Here is a 23,262-nt window from a genome sequence, read left to right as displayed (position 1 = left end):
AGAGGTTGTCCCTCTGCCACATCTGCATAAGGCAGGATGTCAGACTCTCAAGAGCTTTCATGAACACATTAAAGAGAGTACATCCAATCAGAGACCATGAAATCAACATTTAATTTTTTTCCCCCATAGAAATAAGCCTAGGTTATTACAGATTAAATCACTATTGAATTCCTGAGTCTGGAAGGGGGGGAAAAATGACAATTTCCACCTTAAAGAAAAAGAAATGTGTCTTCTACTTATATTCTATATTGAAGAACTTTCACAAAGCCACAGTGTGTGATGAAACATTCTCAAATACAGCCCTCAGATGAAATTCACTACAGCTATTATTCAATGGTTTTTGCAATGATTACTAATAGATTGCTAGGTTAGAAACAGTCACCAAGAACCTGAGTGGTTACCCATATTGTATAGTGAAGAAATCAGGGCAGAATGATCACATTATGTGATTACTCCAACTTTCTTTGCTGAATCCGTCCCCAATCTGGAATCAGGATTATTTTTAAACCAACCCGAATTTACTGACTATACTCATAATTTGTTACTTTGGCTCTAAATATGCCAAAGAAATTTGAGAAGAGAAGATAATACATTGATTACTACAAACAGATGCTTTCCTTTAAAATCACTTTAAATGAAGCTTTTCATCTTAAACCAGTTTCAATCCTACAAAAGCAAAACATACCAGAGTTTGAACGATAGCATGGTTGGTGGCATTCATATGGGCATTGAGTGGAAAGGAACATTCTCCATCACAGTAAAATGCAGCATATCCTTCTGGAGCTATAATCCAGTCCTAAAATGCACCAAAAAGAAGAAAAAAGTAATACCATCAAAAACAATAATTCTTGAAATATTCAAGTACATATAAATCTTGACAGGTTTCTTTCTCTTCAATGTCCAACAATTAGTCTAATAGGATAGCCTCCCCCAAGCCCTTGATTTATTTTTAAGTTGAAGTTCATACACACATACACAAAGTATAAATATTTTCACAAAAAAAATCGTCCTCTGTAATTTCTCCCAAGAGGTTGCTATGTACAATATTCATAGTATGTATAAATCCATGAATAAAACTATAATCATGAAATAGCATTCTAAATATTCTTTAAACAGGAAACGATGAACTCTGGAAAGTTCAAGTAAACCAGTAAAACCAAAAAAAGGAAAAATGAGATATTTCTCGTTACTTCTTAATTTATTTCTGGTTGTAGAAGCTGAAACCTCTTAAAACTTTAATATTTGTTCCCTGTACTGTTTTTCTTTTCATGCATATGTTAACTTCATAGTCTCTTTAGGAGAAATAAATTGGAGCCTGACCAGGCAGTGGTGCAGTGGATACAGTGTCGGACTGGGACACTGAGGACTCAAGTTCAAAAACCTGAGGTCACTGACTTGAGTTCAAAGGTCACTAGCTTCAAGCTCAAGATTGCTGGCTTGAGCAAGGGGTCACTGGTTTGGCTGGAGCTCCCTGCACTCACCAAGGCACATATGAGAAAGCAATCAATGAACAACTAAGGTGCTGATGCTTCTCATCTCTCTCTGTCACTGTCCGTCCCTCTCTCTCACTAAAAAAAAAAAAAAAAAAAAAAAAAAAAAAAAAAAAAAAAAAAAAAAAATAAATTGAAACAAATTCTTGAAAACTGTACACGAAGAATTTTAGGAAGCTAAAAAATTGGCATATATAACAATTGCTCTATTTTTTTTCACCCATAGAGGTAAAACTTGGCCCTAGTAAAATTTGAAAATGTTTACATTTTCATATTACTTCTCAATAAGATAGCATTGTTATAGGATATTATAATCTAAAAACTTTAATTTAGGCCCTGGCTGGGTGGTTCAGTTAAACAATAGCAACTTTTTTTCCACTTTCTAAACATTATACATTTCTTCTTCAACATAGTTTTTCTTTTTACTGTAAAACCTATTATGTTTCAATGGTAAAATAATATCATAGAAATAAAAATAATGTAGATAATCCATATACTGAATAGTCAGGTTAAAAATAATTGGTTACTGTACTGAAAAAAAATTACTGACAAAGCTTGGATAAACTCATGAGTTATCAAAAAGCAGAAAAGTAGCTCAATTGATTGATCATTCTTACCTGCCATCCCAGATCCCGGAAACTCACATAGAGTTCATGCTTCTTACAAGCTTGCTTTTGTTCACTTGTATTATAATCTGAAGATAAAAATCAGATTTTAAACATATGGCAGCTTACTGGGTATACTAGTAACAATTCTTTTGTGAGGTAACTGATAAAAAGAAAAGGTAGTATTTAAAATTGTAAAATATGAGTTTAAGTCTTAAATCTAGAGTAACTTACTAACTATATGGACTTCAGTTAAGTGACTTGTCCCGAGTCTATTCTTCTGTAAAATATAGACAATACTATTTACCATGTGAGGTTCCTAAAAGGGTTGGGAGAGACCCCTATGTGATGGTGCACAACCTGGTGCCTGCCACTAATTGAGTACTAGCTGTTCAATGAATACTCATTCATTAACCTGTGCAAACTGTAATGGCACTTAAAATATTTATATTATATAAATATATTAAATATTTATACAATATTTTTCAACATCTTCCATAAAGCAGACACTAGGAAAGTATCAAATTGGATCATATTGAGTTGATTTTATTTTAGTAACTATTTTAAACTCAGGGGACCCAAAGTTGACTTTTTGATCATCCTCCCCAAACCTGTCCTACCTGTAGACCTTTTCATTCCTGACTGATGGCAGGTTTTCAGTTTTATGTAATAGTGTTATAAAAAACAACAATATTTTATAAATAAACAAATAATTTGGCATAAAAAATAATACTCCTTTTTCCCCCCTCTTCCACATTCACTCTTCCAGGAAATCCTATACCTTTTACCTTCAAATATGCCCCCAAATGCACCCACTCCTCCCCCCTTCATGACTGGTCCTGTCTAAGCCACCATCATCTCTCACCTGAATTATTGCAATATCCTCATCATATTTCCCCTGCTTCTGCCCTGGCTTCCCTACAACAAAGCCACCAAGTATGCCTTTTAATATGTCAATTGAATTATATCACTCCCCAGCAAAAAGTCCCATAATGGTTCCCCATATCCATGAGAATGAAATATCCTCATAGTGGCTTATAAGACTATATATTGATAATTTGGCTCCTTTCTTCTCTGGCTCATTTCTCCTTCTCTTCCTCCTCCTCTTCCTTCTCTTCCTCCTCCTCCTCCTCTTCTTCCTCCTCTTCTCCTTCCCTCACTCTGGCCATGACACCTCCTTGCTGTTCTGCATACCAGTCAGCCTTGCCTTAGCTAGGGCCTTCACTCTCACTATCTCTTCTCCCTGAAATGCTCTTCCCTTACATCTATATAGCTAATGCTTATAGTTTGTTCAACTGTTCATTTAAGCATCATCTTTTTCAATGAGGCTTTCACTGACTACCTTAAACCACCCCGATACTCCTCATCTCCCTCCCTCTGCTCTGAATTTTTTCCATTTTATTTGCCCTCTTTTATATGCTATGCCATTTACTCATTTATTATGTATTTATACATTGGTTCTTGTCTATTTCCTCCTACTGGAATATTAACTCCACAAGGGTAAAGCTTTGGTTCCATTTGGTTCACTGGTCTATCTCAGAGAGTCAGGAACAGTCTGGCACACCTTTGAGGCATTAATGAACAAATGATTTAAAGCAAAGGAAATACATTATTTCCAGTACTTATTTTAAAGTATAATCTGAAAAAAAAAACATGACTTTTTCTAATTGTTTAAAAGATTTAGGATAAACAGAGAGCCCCAATCTTGCTACTGTAACAAGATAAAATACCAAAGAAACACAGAACTGCACATAATATCTTTCTGTATTGTCCTTTTCTTCTAAAGATTTTATTCATTGACTTTACAGGGGACAATGTGACAAGAAGTAGCTGCTTCACTCTAGCTGCTCACTGCTTGCTTGTTGTGTGTGACTTGACCGGCCAAGCCCGGGATTTTGAACCGGCAACCTCAGTGTTGCAGGTCAGCACTCTGTCCACTGCACCGTCACAAGCCAGGCTCTTATGTTGCCTTAATGTTGCTTCACACTTCGTACAAATACCATTTTGATTATTTCCAATATAAAATATGGAAGAGTGAAACATTTAGGGTAAAGAAGCCAGCCAAATCATTTATTTTCAAAGAAAACAGCCAAGGTTTTCTCTTAAAAAGAAATGCTACATTCACTCTGACAGTCATCTCTGGTAAATCAATGAGGCAGTTTACTATGTCCTAAGATATCGCTTCTCAGTTGAGTTATCCTCAACCTCTAAAGAAAATGTAGGCACATCAAAGAGCCAAGAAGCCTGTCTTCGTGGGTCCTGTCATCTGCCTTTCACAGTTACTTCAACTCATTATTCATTTAACATCTGTCTAGAAAAGAAGATAATGACTACATTTTGAACCTAGAGACATTTCTCTTCTAGTTCAGAGTTATTCCTACTATGCAATTGCCTTCATTAAAACAAATTAAATATGTTGATAATAACGAAAGATGGAGGAAAGAGAATTTATTTGAAGTTCAGAACTTTTACTCTTTGGATAAACTTCTCCCTTATTCAGAAGGGAGAATAGCACAGGTTAACTTTTGTTAGGCTCTCGACAAGCATACTGTGACACCATGTACAGTAATATAAAATGGATGAGTTCCCTGTATAATTTTTAGGAAAAAAAAATCAGCTATGGTATTAGTATGATTGCATAAACTTCTTGATATTTAGGATGGGAAAAACAAATCAGCTTTGCCTTAGACTAAGGGTTAACAAACATTTTCTTTATTTATTTTTTCCTGAAAATTGTCCATTATTTTATTCTATCAAAAAGCAAACATTTTCTTTAAAAAAGACAGATATACATATTTTAGATGGGGTCTTCCTTGCAACAACTCCACATTGCTGCTAGAACATGAAAGCCACCACAGACAATATATAAATGAATGGCTACGGCTATATGCCAATAAAACTTTACTTATAAATACTAAAATTTAAATTTCATATGAATTCTATGTGAAACAAAGTAGTATTCTTCTTTTAAGTCCTTTTCAAACATTTAAAAAATGTATAAAACATTCTTAGCAATTGCACCACGCGACAACAGGCAATGGGCTGAACTTGGCTGTCAGGCTTACTTTGCCAATTCCTGCGTTAGACAATAAGGGAAATATTTATTCTTGTATCTTTGTCTTAATTAAAAGTGTTGAATATGAATACAGACATTGTAACCAATAAAACACACAAGTACATGTGAAAAGCCATAAACTATGTATATGGTTATTTGAATTCCATGTTTATAAAAAAAAAAGAAAGTAAAACTTAAATGTCAAAATATGTCTGTTCCAACTATGCAGCTTTTCACGCAGGCTAAGTGATGTATATAATGTAACATCGCATAAAGGTAACGAGCAATGAAATTTATAACAGAATCTGGTTCCAAGAGTCTGATTTCATAGAGCATTAGGACCATATGCTTATTCTGTCAGAAATAAAAATTAATGGATACTGAGTGAAGTAAATGTTGTACCCAAACCAGCAAAGACTGCAGTTAGGTTTACTATAAATGGTTGGCTGAATAAACTGTGGGAGGAAGGGCAGAGAAATTAGATTTATATCTTTAAAAACTATTGATTGGCAGCCTTTCAGATATTAAAATAAAATGGACATAATGCTACTGTTGATGAACCTGCCCACAAATGAGAGTTGTGCCAGAAATTACAGAAACATTCTGGTGCCGGAGCCAACACTAGAAAAGTTTGCTAGCATTCCTCAACTACAACGCAGTATCATAAACACAGTGTTTCTCTGTTGTGTCTTTTTTAGTGTAATAATATTGGGAAATCAGTGCCAAAATATTGAAAGTATTGTTAAATAGTTTATGCCAATTTCTTTACGGTCAATTTCTGAAAAGAGTCAAAATTCCATTTTATTCTTAGTTTGATTTTTAATTTTCTTCTAGTAAAAAAAATTGCAAAAAATCAAAATAAAATACATGGAGATTAAAAGTAGTTAAAAATATACTGAGATATACATAGAGATTTGATGGTCAGTCCTCTCATCCCTGAAAAATGTAGCCAAATAAAGAAACATAGGCCAGCCTGGCTCTAAAGGGCACAGAAGAAAATCAAGAGTAAAAAACTCGATGTACTCGATTCCCGGCCAGGGCACACAGGAGAAGCGCCCATTTGCTTCTCCACCCCTCCGCCGCGCTTTCCTCTCTGTCTCTCTCTTCCCCTCCCGCAGCCGAGGCTCCATTGGAGCAAAGATGGCCCGGGCGCTGGGGATGGCTCTGTGGCCTCTGCCCCAGGCGCTAGAGTGGCTCTGGTCGCAACATGGCGACGCCCAGGATGGGCAGAGCATCGCCCCCTGGTGGGCAGAGCGTCGCCCCCTGGTGGGCGTGCCGGGTGGATCCCGGTCGGGCGCATGCGGGAGTCTGTCTGACTGTCTCTCCCTGTTTCCAGCTTCAGAAAAATGAAAAAAAAAAAACAAAAAACAACAAAAAAACTCGATGTACTAATATGGGTGTTGCTTTTCCTTTAAAATCTAGTGTTAGCTTCTTTCAGGGATGAAATAGAGATAAATCTGTTGTTGTTTTTTAATCCACCGTGGAATTTAACATTTAAGCACATGGACAGCTTCAGCCAAATATGATGAGATGTTGTGTTTCAAAGTAAAAGCTGAGACGTTAGCATCCCATGTCTGGTTCCCAAAAGGAAAAGGACAGGAAGGAATCAGCATCAACAGTGTCAGGCACTTAATTAATTTATAAAACATGAAAATGCCAAGTGAACAAAGATACAATAAAAGGTAAAGAAGCAAAAATGGTACTTTTACATTTGGCCTTGGAAGTAGAGAAATGCATAATAAACCCAAAACAATACCAATTTTCCCCAAAGATGAGGGATTTCAAAATGTTACTGCTACTTTAGCTTAATCCCCCTCTTCTGTATCCAGTGAACTCCTCACATGAACTTACGCACAACCCAGTAGGAATTAGTGTTATTTGTTTACATAGGGATAACTGTGTTTTCCTCTGTATGAATGTGTGATGCAAAACAGACACTACAATATAATAACTATCTGGTTGCTTACCTCTGCTTAGCACAGCATCTCTGTACATGACCCAATCTTCTCACCTTAGAGCTCACTGACACAACCAGAGGTTCAAACTGTCCACTAGCCTGGGTGTCAAACTGGCTTCCAAAAACATCTCTAAATGCAAGTTTCCCAGCTGCCTCCTACTACCTACTTTTAGTTCTCACTTCGCTCCTTTGATGTTTGTTACTTTGATCAATAGGATCAACAGTAATCTAAAGGCTCAAGCCAGAAAATTTAGTAAGTTTCTTGATTTTAATTCTTTCTCTTTCATATCCTTCATTAAAGTGGTTCACAAAGCTTCACTAAACAACCCATTGCTACACTGGTGAACCTGTTGGGAGCCCTTGGCTTGGTTACCTCATACTTCCTTAACATCCTCTTCTGGTAACTTAATCTAGGGTAACACTTTATCTCCTGTTCTCCTACATGTCTATCAGTCCTTGGTCTCGTTCATAGAAGGCTTTTTCTCCTTATTCTATACTTCAAGTGGTGATGTTCCCACTAGAGCTCTATCCTTAATGTCTCTCTCTCTCTCTCTCTCTCTCTCTCTCTCTCTCTCTCTCTCTCTCTCTCTCTCTTTCTATGGTACAGTCAAGTCCTATGTTTTATCCAACAACTTAGGCTCATATCTACATCTTTCTCTATAACTTCCACTTAGTCTTGACACTCCCATCTCCAGAGTCCCATTTTCACCCAGGCCTGGCTGACCTCATTCCATATGTTTTGGTTTCCACTTCCACCCTTTTCAATTTATATTCTTTATTGCTTTGGTTATTGGACTAGGTTCCTAATCATATTTGAGATTTTAGTTTCTTCCCTTGGCATTCCATCCTTCACTCTGATGCCAAATGTAACTTTTAAAAATATATATCTGATTATAACTCTCCTTTTTTAACTGACTTTATGAAAACACTATATCTCCTTATCATCATGTACCTACAGATTTTTTTTTTTTAGGTGAGAGGAGGGGAGACCGTGAGGCAGACTCCCATATGCACCTCGACCAGGATCCACCCGGCAACCCAGTCTAGTGCCCATGCTCAAATATTGAGCTATTTTCAGTGCCTGAGTCCAACACTCAGACCAACCTGAGCTATCCTCAGCACCCAGGTCCATGCTTGAAACAAATGGGCCATTGGCTGCAGAAAAGGAAGAGGGAGAGGAGAGGAAAGGAGAGGGAGGGGAGGGGAGGGGAGAGGAGGGGAGAGGAGAGGAGAGGAGAGGAGAGGAGAGGAGAGGGAGAGGGAGAGGGAGAGGGAGAGGGAGAGGGAGGGGAGAGGAGAGGAGAGGAGAGGAGAGGGAGGAGAGGGAGGGGAGGGGAGGGGAGGGGAGGGGAGAGGGAGAGGAGAGGAGAGGAGAGGAGAGGAGAGGAGAGGAGAGGAGAAGAGGGAGAGGAGAGGAGAGGAGGGAGAGGAAGGAGAGGAGAGGAGAGGAGAGGAGAGGAGAGGAGAGGAGAGGAGAGGAGAGGAGAGGAGAGGAGAGGAGAGGAGAGGAGAGGAGAGGAGAGGAGAGGAGAAGAAGAGGAGAGGAGAGGAGAGGAGAGGGAGGAGAGGAGAGGAGAGGAGAGGAGAGGAGAGGAGAGGAGAGGAGAGGAGAGGAGAGGAGAGGAGAGGAGAGGAGAAGGAGAGGAGAGGAGAGGGAGGAGAGGAGAGGAGAGGAGAGGAGAGGAGAGGAGAGGGAGAGGGAGAGGGAGAGGGAGAGGGAGAGGGAGAGGGAGAGGGAGAGGGAGAGGGAGAGGGTAAGGGAGGGGAGAGGAGAGGAGAGGGAGGAGAGGGAGAGGAGAGGAGAGGAGGAGAGGGGAGGGGAGGGGAGGAGGGGAGGGGAGGGGAGGGGAGGGGAGGGGAGAGGGAGAGGAGAGGAGGGGAGAGGGGAGAGGGGAGAGGGGAGAGGGGAGAGGGGAGAGGGGAGAGGGGAGAGGGAGAGGGAGAGGGAGAGGGAGAGGGAGAGGGAGAGGGAGAGGGAGAGGGAGAGGAGAGGAGAGGGAGGGGAGAACTCTATCCACTGAGCCACTGGCCAGGGCCATGACATACCTGCTCTTTAGGACTTGGTTTTTTCATAAATTTCTCACTGATATCACACTCATCTCACGAGAATACCTGCATACCCAGCCATTTGACACTGGGACTTGGCTCTGTAACTGTGCAGATCAGTCTGAAATGGCTTCATTGACCTCTCCATTTCTGGAAAATGTCTATTCTCATATAAATGCCTCATGAAGTCTTCTGGAATATCCCAAGGCATTTGCTTAAGTTCTCTATCCTTATTAGTCTTACACTACCTTACACATCTAATAGAATTATCTCTCAATAACTGCTAATGTAATGTCTTTCCCACAGCCTATGAGAGTGCTTTTTATGATGCTATCTATATTTTATTAACATATAGTTAATGCTGTGTTAGTCATACAATCAGTGCTTATTTAATATAGAAGAAATATTATTTTATAATAAATTATACCCAGTTATATTTTTCTGTGAATTATTTTTAGATGGAGACTTGATAACAGAAACAATGCATGAATGTCCATTAACAAGTTTTCTTTTAATGTTTATTTTACTGATTTTTTTAGAGAGAGGAAAGGAGAGAGTGAGAGAGAAACAGGAACATTGATCTGTTCCTGTATGTGCTCAGATCAGGGATTGATCCCACAAACTGTGTGCTATGGGACAATGCTCTATCCAACAGAGCTATCCTCCCAGGGTGACCAATTTTTTTTTTAATACTACATAATTAATTGCTCAGATAGATTGGCCAAATTAGGTCAAAGATTCTAAAATTCCTTTTTCTTCTGAATTCCCAAAGGCCAAGAAATCCCAGTAGATGATCAAAGTATGGGTACTTATTAGAAGAAAGAATGTCTAGTTTTCTTTGATATAAGAGTTGGAATTCTTTAAGTACCAATTCTAAAAGCAAAACCACAGGTAACAATGATAATGGCTAACACTATAATAAGTATATGTCATGGTTCTCAATTCTTTATACATGTTAACTCATTTAGTCCTTACAACCCATGTAACCTTACCCTATGAGCAGATAATATGACATTTTCACTTTATCTATGAAGAAACAGAGATGACATATATTGTCCAAGATTTCACAACTAGGAAGTAGTTGATCCAAGACTAAATGAGACAATAATATATAATTGATATATAGGTAAGAATATAGAATAATAGTTGGAGTGAGTTAGATATTATATGCACCAAAATAATTGTTGTTTTAGAAGAATTTTCAAAATTTTGAATGACTCTGGGTACAGATGTCAGCTTTTAGAGTTAATACTATAGAAATCATGTAGATTAGAAACATTCTTATATGTGCAGTCTTGCAAGATTTTAATTGCAACATTTGTTTATAGAGCCCAATTTAGAAATAACCAAATGTCTTTTGAGAGCAATATGATTAAATAACTCTGATATAAGCACTATTGACTATATTACAGCAGAGGTCATCAAGAATGAGGTCACCATGTTAAAAGATAATAGTGACATATTGTTAAAAAATATTTTAACAATATTTTTAAAAAGTATTTTAAAAGTATTTTTAAAAATGCAAAACTATAGAGACAATAAAAATATCAGCAGTTGCTAAGGAGGAAGATCGGCCTAATAAGCAGAAGACAAAGGACTCGTACAGCAGTGAAAACACTCAATATGCTATTATAACAGTGGACACATGTGATTATACATTTGTCCAAATCTACAGAATGTACAATACTAGGAGTGAACCCTAAGGTAAACTATAGACTTTGGGTGATTATGATGTGTCGATGTGGGTTATCTTTTGTAACAAATGCATCACTTTGGTGAGTAATATTGATAACGGGGGATGCTATGCATGAGTGGGGACAAGCACATGAGAAATTAGCACCTTCCTCTCAATTCTGTTATGAACCTAAGAATGCTCATAAAAAGAGTCTTCAAATATACATAAACTATTTCAATCATGTAATTAAAAACACATAACAAAAATATATTCTCCAAAACAGACTATACATATAAGGAAAGGTTTGGAAGTACACGTGCTCTGTTGATGTCTATATCAGAGTAACCTATCTCAAAAGGATTTAGCGATTAAAGGAGAACTTTTAGCCTACCCTAATTTATGACCTGATTATTTTAAAATAGTGAAAATGTATATTAATTACATATTATATAACTGGAACCTAAACAATTTCAATTAATTGTTCTTTCTGTTTCTTTTGATTAATATGTTTACTAAAAGGCACTAATTATATAGTATCCATTAGGGAAGAGATGGTACCTATCGGAGTTGAGAATAAGTACACAATGTTTTCATTTTAATGACATTTTGAAAAGATTTGTCATAAAAAATCATCATGGTTTCAGGCAAGGCCACCAATGATAGGATTCGCCTTCAAAGATCTCTACTATGGAGCACACAGGAAGCAACCCTGCCAAGCAGTTCTGCGGTGACCCAGGACTTGCCATTGGCCCTTTTAGTTTTTCCAAATTCTTAATGCTTTATTCTTGTCAGCACTGATAGAGGACAGCATCTTGTTCTCAGTAGGTTCTTGAGAATTTTATCAATCCAGTGCCTTCATATCTTAAAGAGTGGCTAACCTAAAATTTAGCTACTGCCTCCATTTTCTTTCCCCCACACTCAAATTCAAGTAAATATCCACTCTATTGCCACATTGTGAAACAGTCTATTTCTCCCATAATATGTCTGCTTAACATTCTTGTCAAAAAGCTGAAGAGGAACAAAGAAGGACAGTTCTTGCCAAAAACCTGGGAGCTCTGCTTCAGTGTACAGTCACCTGAAAGAGGAGGTTAATTTTTCCCATACAGTCAACACAGTAACCTGAATAACAAGCATTTGGAGGGTTTCTGTGTTCTGCTAGACATGGTTCTAGGCTCCCCCATAGCAGTATGAAAGAACAAAGAGTACTGAGAAATCAGAGGGCAAGAATATTTGAAATCAGGAAGAAATGGAGTAAATAGAGCAAAAATAACCCGAGTTTTAATTTTCCTACATTAATTGAGACGTTCAACATGTGATGATTTGATTTGAAAAAAGAGAAAGAAAGAAATGCGATCAGGCAAACATCTACTGGAACCCACTCCTCCTTCCTTTCATAGCTATGGAGACTTTGCACAGTATTTTATTGTTAACAGCCTAGTACTATTACAGCATTTATTATTTATGTTTGGATAATTTTAAAATTTCACTGGCTTTTCAAGCCTCCTAAGTATCAAATTTTGTGTTTATCTTAGCATTCCCTTTCCTTAAAGCCCTGTCTTTTCAGCCAAATTCTGAGACTTTTTCCCGTCCGCTTGATTACTACCTATTGAAAGGTTAAGTCTCATAGACACACACCAGCTACTTTCTTCCTTTTTATTATCAAAATATGAACTCGCTCCAAAACCATCTACCACATATTTCAACAGAAATGGTTGCCAATGACAAACTTTTCAGAAAGAAAATATTGGTCTATATTAGAATAATTTTGTACTCTAAATGGTGTTAGGAAACTGGTGAAAAGTTAGGTGATTTCTGCCCCATATGTTTTATTCATCTCTAGTTATAGGAGTACATTTGTTACTTGTGGTCAGGAAGAGAAGATAAATAGAGTTCACCAATAGGGAAAAAGACTTTGATGCTTTTGGTCTCTAGAACGCCTCTGCCATAGTCGTTATGAGCTCTAATAATAAGTATGTGACTTATGCTTTTCTCTTTGTACTTTCCTCAAAACGTATTTACTATTCTATTCAAGGTTTAACAAACCTTTTCCTTAATGCAGTCTGCTACATTAAATTAAAAACATTTCAACCAATTTCAGACCATTCTACATGAAAAGAAAAATATACAACCCTGACAGGCTAGTATTTACAGGGAAGGAAAGGTCTTAGAAAGTTATTTTTCTCCATCTTTCATATTAACCAATTACAATTTTTGCCAAACTAAATATCTTGTGAAGATCTTTAAGAAACAGCTTGGTAATAAGGCACTATTATCATGTTTTATTTTCAAGTAAAAAAAAGATGGTTAACTTTATTTGTTGGAAAATTATTTTAAAACATCGTTTTTATACATAGCATGTAATTCAGTATAATGTATTTCCATATAGAAATCTTTACCCCTTCTTCTGTGGATAAATGCACCAAACAGATTTCTTTTTAACATGATTTTCCTGATGCCCATACTTTACAAAGTTTCCAAAGAAATTCCATTTAATATTTTTATTGAGAGTCCCAGATGAAAAACAAAACAAAACACAACAAGAAAAAAAAAACACAAAAACTTATATGTACCTATATGATTTATCAATTTCAAGTCATTTGGGGGGAAAATAAAGATTTCAGGAGTAATGGCAAACACTGTGTCATTTTGAAAGAGGGAAGCATTCTAATCTGCTGAAAAATCCTATGTAGGATTATGTGTATTTTATTTGTTAGCTCATCTATTGTGCCTCGCATGTGGTGACCATTAACACGGAAGAATACAAATTTTACAAATAAACCAACATGTCAGACTAAATTGAGATGTTCTAGGGTAACTTTTCCCCTTCAAATAGACTTCTTTTTTCCTAGAAAAAGACAATTTCTTGGAATAAAATAGCCAATTTAAAAAAAATCTAAAAGCAGCTTATATCAATCTGTAGCCTGGACAGCACAAAGCACTTACCAGTATCAATAATATGATGAAATCGCTTCAGATTTTGGCAGTTAGATGCGTTTAGATTAAGCTTACTTTTATCTCTTTTTTTACCAACGCACAGACGAAATTGCAAGCTCATTAGGCTCAATATTGCAATATTTCACAAACACACACACTGAAAGCTAATTATCCAGATGACAGCCCTCCAAATAATTGATGGAAGTATAAATATTATCTTAATTACTTTAATTCCTGCTTCTCTAGTCAGAAAAAATTAAGCTGCCTGATTCCCATGTATTGTTTCCAGCACTAAAGACTTACTTTTCTGTTGCATTTACCTGGGTACCCACCTGTCTTTGGGAGACCCTGGGGAAGTCAGCTCAGCACCTTGTGCAATTCAGCTTTGGCTAGACTTTGTTGATGTAGCCGTTTCATAATTTTATTACTGCCAGCTTGATCTTAATTTGAACCGAGTCTTTCAACATATGAAGGCAAGCCATACTTACTTTAAAATGAATTACTGAGTGATTCACTGATGAAACATTCTGGGGATGCTAGAAACATTGCTGGATGATTTAATAAACCATAGAAAGGTATAGCCAGAGGGTAAATTTACTGTGGCTACTTGCTTTGCAACATGTGACCCCCCTAAGTCTCTGTGCACAGCCTCTGCTAGTGGTCTCGTCTTACCTCCGACACTGGACATCCTCGAAGCATCTTGATGAGAGCTGGATTTACTGCGGTTTTGGTTTTTCCGTTTGTTGGCCGCTCTCACAGATCGAAGAAGGACCTCACTTGCCTTGAAGAAAGCCACCATGAACGGTTGTTTTGACTGAGGCCCATGTCTTCCCACAAGACCAGCAGATTTTACATTGATACTGCGTCCTAGAACAGAATGCACAAACCCTTGGCTCATGACAAACAGACAAAGTTTACCTGTGATGAATGAATTCTGAGGGTACTTTGAAAAATAAAGGAAGTTTTACAACATTAACAGAATGTTTTCTCTGCAGGCCACATATTCTTATAAACACTGAGAGTTTGCTATTACAGACAATTATCCACGCTTGGTTTTTCATTTTGCATCAGTCTTCTACCACAGAACACCCTCGGGCGGCCTCCACTAACGGATATTCCTCAGACCTGGAAGTCAGCAATTCTATCCATGGGAAGGCTGGACTACCATCAGCCTGGAAATGTCCACATTAAGTAATAATTTCAAAAATATTAGCTCTGGGCTCTTCTGTATTAAATTCCCTATACTTTTTTTCTAAGTGATAAAAGCTGAGTGGGTTGGCTGGCTCCTTTGACCTTCCCAGCTTTGTTCAAGCCTTTCAAGCATTAATTAGTGCTGATAGCCTCCCCGCTTTCACCTCTGGCCTGTGCCCAGCAGACTTGACAAAGCTGCGCTCTACTCAGAGCTCTTCACAGGTCCTTCCAAAGAAGCCCTTCCTGAGGACGGAGGCTTGCTTGAAGTGCCAGTTTTTCTTTTTTTTTCAGTGGGAAGTAATTTGAAGTAAACATGAAAATTTTACTTTTTCTGAGTTTTGACACAACTGTTTACTGAAAGGATTTCAGCAGATGCAAACCAAGCCTGGAAACTTTCAGAAGGAGAAAACTACCTGGTAAGCGTGGAGACAGACCTTGGTCTCCAAGCCAGCAGGCATCCCAGACCTTTCGGAGCCAATTGGGGGTGGGGTGGGGCGGGGCTGTGTATCAGAGAAGAAGGGCCTGCCCAGGAGCGAGTTGGAAGTCAAGCCGTCCTGGAGACTAGCAGATGTTCATGAGTACCTCTCCCAGTGAGGTAGTAGTGATAAAACTTGTAACTATAATAGTGCCAAAAGCTTTGGCATATTTGCTATATATGTATGGGCCTGCCTGGCATGGTACTGTTTCCTTGTGTTATTGGATTCCACAAATACTCCGGGAGTTACATATTACTGTTCTCCCCTTTTGACAATTCACTCTCGCTATCCTCTCTAGTTTAAAATAATCACTGAAAATATTAATGTAGCATAATATATATAATAATATATACTAATACTATAATATAAATGAAAGAAGCCCATAGGTTGATATCTAGTCCCATGAAAGTCATCCGGAGAGAATCAACTACATAATCTTCAATTGTAATTTTCGTTCAGAATTACTCAGAACTCATGTAAATTTTCTACCCCATATACAGAAATGACCAATCTTTGAAAGAGAATAGATGACGTGGTTGAAATATGTACATAATTGACTCTGCTTTGCCCCATGAGAGATGTGCATGTTTTCTTAAAATATTTATTCAGTAAAGACCCTGGAGCAACCTCAGTTCATTATAAGTCCCGACCCACCTTAGAAGAGAGAAAAGGAAAACAAGGCCCTGAAACAGCATCAATGGCATTTTAGCAAATAAACTCTTGCTCTTAACAAAATTTATTTTGGCAGCATAAACACTTTTGTGTATACTTGTATTGTGCAGAGACCTTCTACCGTCAGAAAATGAGACTGTGTCATGTGAGGCTGTGCAGCTGTTGGGACAGACACAGAGGTCCTTTAAATGCGGAGGTATTGGTTAAAAAAATAAATAAAAAACTTAAAAAGTGTACACCGATCCAGGCAGCATCAGGGTCCTCAACAATTGTTCTACGACGTATTGACCAAACCTGGTCGGTCCCTACAAGTATTAAAGTGGCATCCCCCCTCACAAATACCAAAGAATGAGCTTCCAAATAATCAAAGCAGTAAACCTTAAGCAAATAAGCACATAGGTTTCTCTTCTAAATGCAAACTTACAGTGGCTTTATGCCAGAGCCTATATTTCTTAGAAAAACTCTATCACAGGCATAAACGAAAGAAGCAGTTTGATTTGTGGTCAGAGCAGTTTCCATTCTACTTCCACTGTAACAAATGTATTAATTCAGCTCAGACTTCCTCCTTCTGGCAGCCCTTTTGCTGTAAAAAGAGAAATTAGAAGTTCCAGCCAAATACCATACCTTGAACTGACCCACTTCAATACATAAACACTTTTACAACATGTTTATTCAGGTGTAGCACTTGAAATTGGTTTAAGATGTTTCCAGTGACAGAGAGCTCAGCAAAAGAAAAAAAAAAAAAAAAAGAACTGAGAAACTTAACTGTTATGGAATAGAATAACTGGCAATCTGTTCTTCGAATTTTTGATTTTTTTTTTCCTGTCTTGGAGTACAACATAAAAAAGTATTTGTTGAGCTTTTATTTTGATTTTTTAATGAAGTGTTAATTTAACAGAAACTAAATTTTTACTTGTATACATTGATGACTGCAGAAACCATTTTTAATATATGATCTTTCTAATACTGAAATAGGTCGCTGCAAGATGTTCACAAATGGAACACAGTAAAAACGGTTTTCCATTCATTACAACACACACAGACCCTTTTATAGTTAAATAAGCACTTAACACAAAGTTCCAAGTTTCCTTTGGTTTTTTGCAAGAGAGTTTCTTTTATTATTATTCTAAAGGCTTTCAATATTTTAATTTTTATCTGTGGAGAAATAATACTGCTCTAAAGATTTATGTTCTGAAAACTGTAAAGATGTGTGTATGTTACAAATATGGGTTTCTTGGGCTTTACAAAGGTGGATATTGTGTGCGAAGCAAAGTACCTTTCAAACCAATGTGAACTCCCTTTAAAATAACTTTTGATATTATTAAGTTTCCTTTTGGTTTCCTTTTTACTTCAGCAATGAGGTGACTATTAAGATTCCACAAGTTAATGCTTGCTCAGTTACTCTTGGTCTTGAAATACACCATAGCTTAGCTATTTAACCTACTCCTTCAGACACAATATACCTACATTGATTATGTAGACTAAACCTTTTGAATGGCTGAACAGTTGTTTTTATTAGAAGTGATAATGGGAACCCAGAATATATTACATGTATTGAAAATAGTGACTCTTTTATAAAATGTACCTGAAAATGTAGAATTTTATTATTAAATGTACAGTAAATTTTAGATATCGCAAAAACATACACAAAGAAGCCTACCTAAAATATTTTGATATAGTTATATGGGTGTGTATTACCATGGAGTTACTTTTCAAATATGATTCTTACTTTTAATTTCTAGTTTAACATATATAGAATGATAGATAATATATAAAGATTAAACATACAGTGAAATAAAAAGAGTGGAATAATGAAAAGAGTATTAAATTAAAAGGGTACTGAGGACATCAGTTTGAGCCCAAGCTTTAGTCAACTTGGTGTCAGACATGTCTAGGCATAGCTAGAATGTTGGTAAGCATAACTCACTAGGCATATATTTGAATGTGGATGGAGCAACCTTGTAGGAAAGTCATTCTGAAGAAAAGGTGAATTCTTAACTAATAGATTCAGAACAATGTCCCAGTTAGTATAAGGAAGCAATGATTTTGGCCATGGCCAGCCAGTTGGCTGAGTGGTAGAGTGTCAACCCGGCGTGTGGAAGTCCCAGGTTTGATTCCCAATCAGGGCACACAGGAGAAGTGACCATCTGCTTCTCCTCCCCTCCCCCTCTTCTCTCTCTCTCTCTTTCTCTCTCTCTCTCTCTCTCTCTCTCTCTTCCCTTTCCACAGCCAGCAGCTCAATTGGTTCTAGTGCATTGGCCAGGGCACTGAGATGGCTCCGTGGAACCTCACTTCAGGCACTAAAAATAGCTCAGTTAAAAGCAAGGCCCCAGATGGGTAGAGCATCAGCCCAAAACCGGGGTTGTACGGTGGATCCCAGAGTGCATGCGGGAGTCTGTCTCTGTAGCTCCCCTCCTCTCACTTAAATAATAATAATCATCATAATAAGAATAAGGAAAGCAGTGATTTAAAATCTGTAACTCAGAGTTTCTTCCTGTGTAGCACCAGTAAGTTAGTTTGCATGACCAACTCTTTCTTTTTTTTTTAGTGAGAGAGAGACAGAAAGGGTCAGAGAGATGAAAAGCATCAACTCATACTTGTGGCACCTTAGTTCTTCATTGATTGCTTTCTCATATGTGCCTTAATGTGGTAGAGGGTTGGCCTGCAGCCGAGATTGAGGCCCTTGCTCAAGCCAGTAACCTTGGGCTCAAGCCAGTTAACCCTCACTCAAACCAGCAACCGCAGAGTTTCAAACCTAGGTCTTCTGTATCCCAGGTTGATGCTCTATCAACAGTACCACCACCTGGTCAAGCTGCATGACTAACTCTTAAGGAACAAGGAGAATTCAAGAAAATCTAATGGCCTGACCAGGCGGTGGCACAGTGGATAGAGCGTCAGACTGGGATGTGGAGGACCCAGTTTTGAGACCTCGAGGTCGCCAACTTAAGCACGGGCTCATCTGGTTTCAGCAAGGCTCACAAACTTGAGCCCAAGGTCACTGGCTCAAGCAAAGGGTCCCCCGGTCTGCTGTAGCCCCCTAATCAAGGCACATAAGAGAAATCAATCCATGAACAACTAAGGAGCTGCAACGCAGAATTGATGTTTTTCATCTCTCTCCCTTCCTGTCTGTCTGTTCCTATCTGTCCCTCTATCTGACTCTCTCTGTCTCTGCCACACACACACACAAAAGAAATTCTAATGGGACTGTGTTTTTACCTAGAGTCCTTGTAAAATACTAGAAAAGCAAAGTATCACTACTTTGGTGCTTGGTTAAACAATAGAGAAATGGACTCATGGATATGGAGAACAGACTGATAGCTATAGAGGGTATTGGTGTTGAAGGCTGGGTGACAATGGTGAAAGGATTAAGCAAAGAAAGGAGAATTTATAGACAGACAACAGTACGGCAACAGTATGGGGACTGCAAGAGGGAAAGGGGGTGGAGCAGTGGAGGAGGGAAGGGGAGCATAGATGCTGATGGAGGGAGACTTGACTCGGCCTGATGAACACACAATGCAACATACAGATGATGTATTGTACACCTGAAACCTGTCACTTCATGAACCAATGTTATCCCCAATAAACTCAATAAAAAATTTAAAAAGCAAACAATATGACAAAGGTAGAAAAAGGTTCTCCCTATATCAGAAAGAGGCTTCTGAGCATTTCCACATTGGTGCAGGGTGACAGATTATAGGTCCTATTCTAGCATCAGCATAAACATAGCTTCAGAGAGCTGTAGTAGTTCAAAGGTGAGCAGAGCATTGGACTTTTAACGTGCACGGACAACTATACCCAAGAGAGAGACCGTGCCAGCAATGGGATGAAGTGGCTGTTAGATGAAGAGGACACTTTGATTGTAAAATATCCATGTCCTAAAGCTGTACCCTAAGCATATGAAAGAGATACGATCTGTTAAGTGGGTAGGGTGATAACAAGAGGACAATTTTGTTATTGTTAGTTGATCAAGCTTGGCACTTAGGGTCTCCCACACAAACAGGAAGAGAAAGGAAGTAAAAAAGGTTCGTTGAAGACTATACCAACATTCCAGCTTTTTCACTGATGGCAGCTAGAACCAAAGAAACATTGTTATCCTAGGTTTGTATGTCATAGAATTCTTGGATTGTAGTATGAAAGGGGTAAGGAGAACAAAAATGGAAGCCCAGAGTTTGGTATTGCCAAAGATATTTGTCTTTTGCATTTATAAAGGCATATCCGTTAAATCTTTGCATGTAAAAAAAGAAAAACTTTTAGAGCTATTTATACCTTGCCCATCTTATTTTCTGTCAAAATAAAATGATTGTAGATGTACCAAGGGAAGAAAAAACAATTTGAGCAGCAAATATCTAGTCATGTAAATTCTCAATTATATTAACTACAGAGCGAATAAAGATGGGGCTAAGATGATACCTTCTAAAAAAAAAACCACAATTCTTCTCTTCACATAGCAATCAAGAGGGCCTATGTGAGTCTGGTCCTCATACCGACTAAATTTTGTCAAAATTGAAGCTGGAGATTCAAGACTTCCAGATCTGCTACTCTGACACTCATGATTCTGATAGCACTGGGATCGGGTCATTGTATTCACATCTGCATAATGACACACTATTTCAAATGTAGAGTCATAGAGAAGGTAAACCGGCCAATCAAAGGCCCATCCCAAACTCACTGGTTTTGTATTTCAGACCATTCTTTTTGGAAAATGTGACTTTCAAACTGTTTATTTCTTTAAAACCAGGGTTATTAAAGTAGACTCTGACATTAAACAGCTCTTTAGAGACATGTTGATGTTAAAAGGATAAGTGGTTCCAAATAGGAGCATTTAGTTTCCCTCCAGAATATACAGTTTGAAAAACATTCATTTGAGGATTTATCAGAGTCTAAACGTTCATATCACTCTAAGATGTTAGCATAAATTCCAGTTTGTTTTTTTCTCCTATAAACCCAAAGTAATTGCTTAACCCAAAACACCTGTGATGGAACTTGAGCACAAATTATCTTTCCTTCATTTCAAAATGATTCTCGCAACATCCTTTATGAACAATTTTGTAGAAAACAAATCAATGCATTGTTACACATTCACATATCCTACTGATCTTTGCTTATTTTCAATCTGTGATTAAATTTAACTCTGGTACTCTTAAATTATAGTTTCTGTAACTCTAAATTATACTAGAATTTTAACCCTTTTAGAAGTAGATGATTTAAAATGTGCAGAATTCTATACCCAGCATATAGACTACATCATTTTATGTCAAATTTTAAGAAATGAGAAGATACAATTTTGTGTACTTAAATTCCATATACACTTTAATTTAGTGTAACCTTAAATTAAGCACATGGCAATCTAGCTCTGAATTTCCACTCTATTATATTTGATAAAAAACTTGCATAGTTTTCAGTTTTATAGTAAAAGCACAGATGTATTGCCAGATATAAGCTCATGGATTTGAAGTATCACAAACAGAATTTTACATTTGTGCTCAGTACTTTCTTGTTTTAAGATTGCTTACACTGCCTTATAAATTAAAAGAAAAATAAGAAAGGCTGGGATATTAAACTATTTCATCAATACTGGAAACTCACAATGAAGTAGTATTTTTAAAATATATTTTTATTTATTAGAGTGGCAGAGTGCAAGGTAGTAAGATTTTTTTGAATGATTCTTTTTTTATAAAAAATTTTCCAATGATTTGAGAGAGGAAAGAAGAGGAAGGAGAAAGAAGGGAGAGGAAGAGAGAGGAAGAGAGAGGAAGGGAGAGAGGTAGAGAGAGGGGAGGGAGGGATGGAAGGAGGAAGGGGGGAGAGCGAGAGAGAGAAAGAGGGAGAGAGAGAGAAGCATCAACTCATTGCACGTAGTGTCCCATTTAGTTGTGCACTCATTCATTGCTTGTCTTAAGTGCCCTGACCAGAGTTGGAACCCACAGCCTCCATGCATGGTGAGGATGCTTTATCCACTGATCCATCCTGCCAAGGCCTTGAGTGACTTTTTTATAGTAATTCTGGGATTCTGTCTAACAAACCGGGTTCTTTATGCACTGCCTTTGCTAGAGCTTCCTGATCTTTTCTTTATACTGACATTTAAAAGAGTATATTAAAAATAGCCAATTTATTATATATTAAATATTATATATTTACAATTCTATATTTAGTATTAAAAATGATCAAAAGCAAAAGGCACCCATACAATAATATATGTGAATAAGAATCAGATTCTGTGGCTGATATTAAGGAAAAAAAACACATTGGAGGTATGTAATCCACAGAGGACAATTGGTAATGGTATCCTCCCGCACTGGCATGAAATGTGAGGTGAGAGTTACCTGCAGATAAGAAATGTGGTTACTATTCCTGGTACTCTGTGATTGGGGTGTGGAAGAGATAGACAAGTTCAAAGGAGGAAGATTTTTTTTTTAAGTTGAAATTCTTTCTAAACATTTTGCAAACAGGAAAGTAATGCCCTAGAGCAGGGGTTAGGAACCTTTTTGGCTGAGAGAGCCATGAACGCCACATATTTTAAAATGTAATTCTGTGAGAGCCTACAATGACCCGTGTACATTACGCATTATCCAATAAAAATTTGGTGTTGTCCCGGAGGACAGCTGTGATTGGCTCCAGCCACCCACAACCATGAACACGAGCAGTAGGAAATGAATGGATTGTAATACATGAGAATGTTTTATATTCTTAACGTTATTATTATTTTGATTAAAGATTTGTCTGCGAGCCAGATGCAGCCATCAAAAGAGCCACATCTGGCTCGTGAGCCTTAGGTTCCCGGCCCCTGCCCTAGAGTTTGAAAACGTGGTGGGGATTAGAAAAGTGGATATTTGCTCAGAAACATCAGCTTGCTGACTGAAGGCATGATGGGATGTATCTAGTTGAGGAAGCTGTCCAGAACACTCAACTGTTTTATTGAACGGAGGGCGGGGCTGAGGTGATAGAGAACAATTAGACTCTTTCCATGGGACATCAGTCTGAAAAGAGAAGGCATAGTGTCTCAGACATGAAAACACCAACAGACACTTCCTACTTGGGCCCTATTTTCAGATAGTGGAAGATGAGTCTCAAACTAAGAACTTCAACTTACCTTCGCATAGCACTTACTATTTAATAGCTCTTCTCTTTATATAGGGCAGGGCAAAAGTAGGTTTATAATTG

The 23,262-nt window shown here is 37.7% G+C and overlaps 1 protein-coding gene across 3 annotated transcripts in view; it reads right to left on the bottom strand.

Moving 5' to 3' along the window:
- The window catches only part of BMP5 (bone morphogenetic protein 5), a 217,220-nt gene that overhangs the window by 90,545 nt on the left and 103,413 nt on the right, over positions 1-23,262 (bottom strand). For all 3 annotated transcript variants that reach the window (XM_066359171.1, XM_066359169.1, XM_066359168.1), the window contains exons 4-6: positions 14,435-14,629; positions 2,108-2,184; positions 686-796 (exon numbers count right to left, since the gene is read on the bottom strand). In XM_066359171.1, coding sequence (XP_066215268.1) covers positions 686-796; positions 2,108-2,184; positions 14,435-14,629 — 383 coding nt within the window. The remainder of the gene's footprint in view (positions 1-685; positions 797-2,107; positions 2,185-14,434; positions 14,630-23,262) is intronic.

Source organism: Saccopteryx leptura, chromosome 1, assembly GCF_036850995.1.
Source record: "Saccopteryx leptura isolate mSacLep1 chromosome 1, mSacLep1_pri_phased_curated, whole genome shotgun sequence".
Taxonomy (NCBI): Eukaryota; Metazoa; Chordata; class Mammalia; order Chiroptera; family Emballonuridae; genus Saccopteryx; species Saccopteryx leptura.
This window is presented reverse-complemented; position numbering and strand designations above follow the sequence as displayed.